Consider the following 8,268-nt stretch of genomic DNA (forward strand, 5'->3'; position numbering starts at 1 on the left):
ACTGTCCAATGAAATAAAAGGCCGTGATAACTCAATCCACTAACCTACTAATCTCAACAGCCTAATAGAATGAAAGACACGTAGCATTTGAAAGACACGTAACAGATAGATACAAAGGGAACTGGAATTTCTTCTGGATTTAAATCCATAAACACGGTAGACGGCCCATGAGTGGATTGATGTCCACATATTGTAGGAAACTACTTAACATCAAGTTCTACTGTTGTTTCAATGCAACGCAAACCTCTAAAAAGAATGGGACAATAGCACATGGTATTACTTGCCATTGAGAGATACCCTGAACATAAAACTCATAAACGTTACAAACACCACCAACCTTGGGAGATCAAAGTCCATTGTTCCTCAGTTGGTTTGTGACCATCAAAATTGTAATCTAACTCAATACATTTAACGAGAAGACATCTACAAAATATATCTTAAGGTCAGTGGAAGCAAATACATCATCTTGATAATATAAGTTGATATACTATTTGCTAGTAGTAATTTGGCATGCTGAATGAGATCAAGCAATTCTTTTCCAGGAATTTACTAGCACCACAAAGAACAAATGCAATCCAAATCAATGATATAGAAACATATGAAACAGAAAAGGAATACAACAGAAATTATAGGTCATTCACTTGCCTTGATTAAGTCAACAAGTTTCCTTCCAACTAGACTCTCATCATTCGCCTACAATCAGAATATCCTACGATGTTATCTGCAGAGAAGCCTTTTTTTCACCACATCATTAGGTAATGACCATGCTACTTTTTCAACTATTATTAACTAGCCTATACACAACCTTAACGTGATTTTTTTCCTATTAACTAGCCTCTGACATGTTAACATACAGACGATGTTGAAATAAATAGCACTGCTGTGAATGTGTCTAAGTGAGATGTAACCATTAACTAGCATCTATAACTAATAGGCCTTTCTGTTATACTACATATAAAAAAGGACTTAAGGGTGGAGAATGACTCACCCTCAGTTCTCTATTATTTCTCTTCATCTGATTGAGAGCATGGCCCAGGGATGAAAAAAACAAAGAACTCCTCAACAATATCATCAGATTATAGGGAATTAAGTAAAATGTCTGACTTAGACGACAAGAACGGCGAGCCACTATAGTCTCCCAGGCTTCCAACATCTCCTATGCTTGTCAATTCTGCTGTAAGATCAGAGGTTCTGAAATTCCGAGGGATTTAAGAAAATGACCTAAGGGAGTCCCCTGTGGTTTAAGCTCCACCAACTGGTCCGAGCTTCAAAACCCAGTACTTGCCACATCAAATGTAAATGTGTCAAGTGCTGGTGTATAGATGCCCATGTCTGAGATCTCTGATGGAGTAAAGGGAAATGGCCACTGGAGTCCACTGATGCAGGACTCACGGCCATGGATGACATGGCACTGCATGGAGGGATAACAGGTGCCACATCAGCTGCTCCACTGTTCACCATATAAGTAGATTATTCACTGTTCCCCATCAGATGGTATTGGTCACTTTCGGATTCATCTGACACTTGTGATGAGGGTTGTAATCCTGGTGGGCCTTGAGGATCCTCAGCAAACAGTCAAATCTCCGCCATGCATTCAAATGAAGTTTGTATTGATGAATCACGACCGTCAAATGCTAAGAAGAAAAATATAAGACTTTTAGGGCAAAGCACTTCTAAAAGTTTTCTGCAACTTCATCGAACGCAATCTCCTATTAATAGAGAAGCCCATGATGTTATCTCCCAAAGAAACAAAGAAAGAATATAAAATAACTCAATATGGAAGTCTTCAAAAAAAATGAGAGAATACAGTTTATAAAGCTAGCTTACTACCTTTGGCCTTATCATTCTTCATAGGAAAACCACTCTCAGAAAGAAGCTGAGACAGAAAGCCCTTGCTGTTGACATTGTCGTTATCAATTGTGTTGCTTAAATTGTTTATGAGAGACCAGTGAGTGTTGAAATCAGGGACATGCCCACTCTGTTGCATGTCACGCAAAAGCCTCGACGCCTTGTGTAGATTATTATCCAAGCGATGCCCATCAATAACAGTCTGATACATGTTAGTCGTTGGAGTTTGGCCTGACTGGAGCATGAAGCCAAAAAGTTGTTCTGCCTCGTTGCTTCTTCCATTGGCACAAAGTGAGTGGACAAGTGCTTCGTAAACCCCAACACTTGGTGTGAGGTTCTTATGCAACATTTCAGCATGGAAATCTAGAGCTTGATCAAATGCTTGGTCAATACAGAACCCACGAATGACTGCATTATAACTAATATCACTTGGAATGCTGCCTTTCTTCAACATCATGTTAATCAGATCAACTGCCTTGTTTAATCTACCATACCCACAAAACCGTCGAATCAGAACATCATAGCTTATGTTGTCAGGAATTAGACCTTTTTCTTCTATTCGACTCAGAAAGAGTTCTGCTTCACGAAACCTGTCGCGTGAAAGAAGGCCTTCAACAAGTGCAGTCTGAACAACTGAACCATGCATCCAGCCCCTAGATTCCATCATTTTACTAAACTCAAGCGCTTTCTCAAGCTCACTGTTACTAGCCAAATAACTGATCAACATTCTGAAATTACGGTTGCTCGGTCTTAGATTCTTATCAATCATAATGTTCAACATCTCCACGGATTTGGAGAAATTTTTACATTTATAATAGCCATATATGAGAAAATTATAAGTAGCTTGATCGGGAATCAAGTCCTTCTGATGCATTTCATCCAAAAGCGCCGTTACAAGCAAACTACTACTTGTTTGAAAGAGAGAGAATATCATAATGTTATAGATGATGAGGTGTGGGAGCTCTGTTTCTTTCAGTATAAAATCTTTTAGTCTCAACGCATTAAGTACTCTACCTTGCATACACATCACACGTACAAGATTTCGGTAACTTGAGATTGAGAGGTTGACATTCTTTCTTAGCATGATACATAGTAGCATAAGTGCATTGGTCAAGTTGTTTTCTCGGCAATGCTCTTGAAGTATCACATCGAAAGTGTCATTATCTGGGCAAACTCCCATTGCCAACATCTCCTGCAATTGAAGTGCTGCCTCTTTGACCTTTCCTATCTTACATAAGCCACTAACTAGAGCGCTATTGATAGAAACATAAGCTTCTGATTGCCTATTCAAGATGATCGCTCGTAGACTCATTGCTTTGTCCAATCTGTTCGAAGTACATAATTGAGAAATTAAAAGTCTACACGCATCCACACATGGAATCATGTTCTTTTCGAGCATGATGTCAATCATTCTGAACGCTTCAACAAAAAATTTCTCCTTGCAAAACCCTATTGTGAGATGGTTAAAAGCTGTATGATCCAAGAACAAACCCCTCCTAAGAATCTCATCTACCAAAATATGCCCAACACTTGTGAAACCCCTCACACAGAGCTCTTTGAGAAATAAATCACAAATATTAGAAATTGAATGACACAATTTCTCTATCATGATTTCAAAAAGATCTATTGCATTCTTAACCATTCCCCATTTGCATAAACAACTAAACAGAGCCTTGCAATCCCTCAGCCCAGGCAACCACCCATTGCTTAGCACCAAGTCCCAGCATTCCTGGAGTCCTGCCCGGTTCTTTTCTTTGCAGAAGCCTGTAATCAAAGCAGTAAAGGTTTCATTCTCAATGAACATCTCGTTTTGGAGCATCCCGTCCAAAATAAGTCTTGCCTTGTAAGTCATTTTCTTCTTGCTAGTAGCTCGTATAAGCAAATTGAGAGTTTCTTGGTCTAGTTGATTCCTATGCTCCACCATTTCCTCTAAAAGATCAATGAATGACTTTGAATGGAATTGAGAAGCATAGAGGCCTTTCAGTAATTCAGCATAGACAGAAGAAGAAAGTTTGTGACCCCGCTGAACCATATCACTTTTCACCCTCAGAGCAGTTTGAAAATCACCATTACCACATTCCTTTATTACAACTACATCTAAATTGGGAATTATCGCATCATCGAGAATCCCCATTATAGTTTTATCATATTCATCAAGATCTGTTTCCAGATAGAGTCCATTTCCAAGGGTATCAAAGAACTCTGTTCTTGGAAGTCCCGCATCATTGTCCCTCTTTACCTTCACGCCCACGCGATCAAGGCCCAAAACCACAAATGCCCTGGAAAGAGCATCCTCCGAATGAGAGAGCGAGACCAAATCATACTTCACCATCTCATTCACTATCACTTTTGCTTCATCGAATTTTCTATCTTTACAATAGCCTGCTAACAGAACTCTAAATATCGATACATCAAGTGTTATGCCTCTTTCAATGATGTCATAAAAAACATATTTCGCATGTTTCCCCATACCCTCTCTAAACATCCCACTGATAAGAGCATTATAAGTGTGAGTGTCAGGCTTAAGGCCTCTATCCAAAATTTCAGATAGATACAGAAAGGCATTTTTCAGGTTCCCTTCTTTACAGCTCCAACTTATAAGGATTCCAAAGGTAATCTGGTCCGGCATAAAGCCTAAAGCCTCCAATTTCTGTAGGAATAGCCATCCTTTCTCTACACCGAAATTCCTACACTGACAAGATATTATCTTATGGCAGACACGAGCATCAGGTGCATATTTCCATTCAGTTAAGAAATTCATCAGATCTTCAAAATCCTTTTTCTCACAGTACCCATCAGCAATATCATTAAGAACTGTATGACTAGGTTTGACACCAAATTGTGTGACTTTCTTAAGAAGATTTTTGGCTTCAAAAACATTCACATCCTTGCATAGAATTCCAATGATAGACTCGAATGTATGATTTTCTGCATTCAATCCAAAAGCAACATCTATCATATCCATATAGACTCTTAATGCTATTTGGGTTTTTTCCATTTTAATCAAAAGATTAAGAAGAATTTGATAACATGACTGTGACAAGACATAACCTCGGTTCCTCGCTCGATCATACATGGCAACTGAATTATCTAATTCACATGCCTCCGCATAAGCTTCAATTATCTTACTGAAAACTTCATTAGAACCCAATATAATCCCTTGAATATCCATCATCTGAAACACAGTTTCAGATTCTCTAAGTAATCCTACTCTGATAAGCATCAAAACCATGATTTCATATGATTGAGAGAGATGATGGAAATCTCTACTCTGGCTATCAGCCCAATTGAACAATCTCCATAAAAATTTCACCTCCTTTGATTGGATTATTGATTCAAAACCCAATAATATTTGGAGGAAATCTTCAGGATTCAATTTTGAAACCCGCCAGAAACGACGAATAGTTCCAGGGGATGAATTGGAGAGCTTGAGAAGATCTTGAAGAGAAGCTCCCACAAAGCTACAACCTTTCTTCTCCCAAATGTGAGAACACCTTGAAATAACAGATTTTCCAATACCAGAAAGGCCATTTGAAGTAAAATCAATGTGGGTTTTCTTTCTTGCATCTCTGGATGATGAGATGGATGTGGGTTTTTCAACAGAAGGTGAAGATGTAGGGTTTGTGGAGAAGGGTTTTTTATAACAGAAAAATAGAAATGGGTGGTACCTATTAATCTTCAGAGAGGGAATTTTTAAAGTAAAAAAGCTATTTTCAATACAAAAGCTCAAGGAAGGAGGATAATTACTGGAACAAACCTGGAAATGAAGAGATTTGATCTCAAACCTCTGTAGAAGTAGATTGAATGGGCTGATTTTTCTCATCCACTGAACACTTGAAGGCTCTGTGCTGTGTTGTTGGACTTGTGGGTAAGCTAGGGTTGATGCTAATTTTCATTGAGCCATATTGGTAGAGCAAACTTCCCCAGTTCACATTTTGTTTTGATTTGGGGAATTAGTCCGGCCCACCATACATATGGCGATTTAGTGTGATCACCACCATTAATCTGGTGAACCATCCATGGGGATGATCCCAGGTCGGGAATCAATATCTTGATAAATAAAAAATCTATCTAACTTTTTTTTTTGAAAAGGAAAAAATCTATCTAACTATTGTATATGAAGGCGGAATCGTGGGTTAAGTTCTTTCACCCTTTGCCAAAAATTCCATCTATCAGAGCTGCATTATGCCTATTCTCTTTAATAATAAGTTATGATATTAACTACTTTCTTTAGGGTAAATCGTAATCTACATACGAAAAGTACCAACACAGGGTGCTTGTCTATAACAATTACGAAAAAAAATACCAAGAAGAGGTGAAGACATATGCAATGACGAATAACTACTTTATATTACTCATGCAGGATACTTGCAAAATATTGACGGATTTAAGGCACCTCAAGAGGAACAATAATTATGGAAACCTCTATCGATTGGAGGGCTAGGATAATATTACATAGTATTAATCATTACTGAAAAGGAACAACAATTATGGAAACCTCTATTGATTTGAGGGCTAAGATCAGCTCTATCGATTGGAGGGCTAGGTAATAATTATTTAATATTATCTCGAAATTTAGGTCAAAATTATATACGAGAAAAATAGTCGTTCATTGATTTAGTAGGATTTCAGGCGAAATCCGTGAAATCCATAAAAATCAATTTAAAAGATACTTTAACTCGGTCAAAATTTTAGTACGAGATTTTGGGGGGAAATGATATTTCGATCGAAATTTTGAAAATTCGGTTAAATTTCGAAATAAAATTTCGAGGCAAAATGAAATTTCGTTAGAAATTTCATACCATTTTGAGTTGACCGGATTTGGATTTCGGTCGAAATTTCGAACCATGCTTAAGAGCAAGATTTTGAATTTCAATTTAAGCTTCAATCGTCTTGGAAATGTGGAAGTTTCGGTTTCAGATGAAAATTTCGGTAAAAGGTAAAGTAATATTGTTTTCCCTATTATATGAATAGATCATAGGTAGTTATTCCTTTTAATCAACTCCAATATTAGATTGCCACTTCATTTTGCACTATTTGAACTAATATTTGGGTCCCACGTGCAACGCACGTGCATTTTTCCTAGTAATAATAAAAAGCAAAACACTGAAGCCCCGTTTGGATTGCAAGAAAAACATTTCCTACTGAAAATATTTTCTTGGGAATTCTTTTCTCTCCACAATTTGGGGGGAAATGATATGATTATGGTTAATTTAGAGAACTATTATCTCTAAGTAAAATTTGATTAGGGTTGGTTCAAGTTATCTTTTTTTCCTAAGTGTAAAAAAGTGAGAAATTTTAGAAATATTTCCTTTGTAAACTTTTCCATAAAATTCCTAAAATCTAATCATGGCCGGAATGGAAACCCCCCCCCCCCTCTCCTCTCTCTCTCTCTCTCTCTCTCTCTAACCTTCCTTTGAGCAATGATAGACTGAAGGCCGCCCTTGCAAAAAACCAGTTACAAGGGCGCCCCATTTGTCCTTGTCATCAAAATGCATTTATTGTTTTTTTAATATTATATTTGTCGACGCCATTCCCCTATTTTTCCATGCCCTTCTAAAGAGAAAAGTACGGAATGTGGGTAGCAATTACTGAAAATTATGGCTTTCGAGTACCTTTTAAATTAATCAATAAACACTGGTGATTCTTCAAAAAGGGGTGGAAAAAAAGACCCCAATACCCTTCTGGCATCAACATAAATCTCCTTGCAGTTTCCTTTTTCATTATAGAAAATCCCCCTGTATTTAATGCCCATTAAATTGGCGCGCTTCACAAGGCTTCTTTTGGTTCGTCTGAATGTGTATTTGAACCGACAGAACCTTAGGTTCATTTCCATCTTGGTCGTCGGAAATAACCAGAGACGGATGGATGCTTTACACGTGTTAAAAACTTTTTGGAACACTGGCGCCTCTATACACTACTGGTTTGGTTTGGTTTTGAAAATTTCCTTTGAACCCAGAGTCCCTGTTTGGTTTGGATTTTGAGAACCGATTGTGAGTTAAAAACTGATTATTGGTGACTCACTATTAGTTCTCAAAATCCAAAACAACCTGGCTTGAGTTGAGGTGGTCAACAATTGGTACCATATCAACCTGACCCAACCCAACCCGAATTGGAAATCGGGTTGGGTCGTGTCGAGGAAATTGCAAATCGGGTTGGGTCGGGTTGGAAAATATCGGTTCCTCGGGTTGGGTCGAGTTGAGACCCAAGTTGCACCCCTAACGATGACGAAAAAACTACTTTTCCTTATTCACTATGTGCGGGTCAAATTACGGAAAGTTTGATATTACAAATGCAGGACACCTGTAAAAATATTGACGAATTCTAGGCACCTTAAGAGGAACAACAATTATGGAAACCTCTATAGATTGGATGGCTAGGATCAGCCTATGGAAATTATTTTACGGGCACAACCTATTT

General features: G+C 37.9%; 1 protein-coding gene across 3 annotated transcripts; it reads right to left on the reverse strand.

The window, feature by feature from the left end:
* Positions 1–615: 615 nt before the first annotated feature.
* Positions 616–5,985, reverse strand: LOC143848392 (Pentatricopeptide repeat (PPR) superfamily protein). 3 transcript variants are annotated; one of them, XM_077357331.1, is made up of 3 exons: positions 4,900–5,985; positions 1,831–4,776; positions 616–1,634 (listed from the first exon to the last, which is right to left on the reverse strand). In XM_077357331.1, the coding sequence occupies exons 1-3, from the start codon at positions 5,669–5,671 to the stop codon at positions 1,576–1,578; spliced, it is 3,777 nt and encodes a 1,258-aa protein (XP_077213446.1). In that variant the 5' UTR covers positions 5,672–5,985; the 3' UTR covers positions 616–1,575. The 3 variants fall into 3 exon arrangements, with proteins under 3 accessions (XP_077213446.1, XP_077213447.1, XP_077213445.1); XM_077357332.1 differs by having other exon boundaries at positions 1,831–5,023; positions 5,606–5,982; XM_077357330.1 differs by having other exon boundaries at positions 616–1,709; positions 1,831–5,985.
* Between the last annotated feature and the right edge of the window lie 2,283 nt (positions 5,986–8,268).

Source organism: Tasmannia lanceolata, unplaced genomic scaffold (genome assembly GCF_043159265.1).
Source record: "Tasmannia lanceolata isolate RefF3 unplaced genomic scaffold, GAP_Taslan_0.1 ptg000016l, whole genome shotgun sequence".
NCBI lineage: Eukaryota > Viridiplantae > Streptophyta > Magnoliopsida > Canellales > Winteraceae > Tasmannia > Tasmannia lanceolata.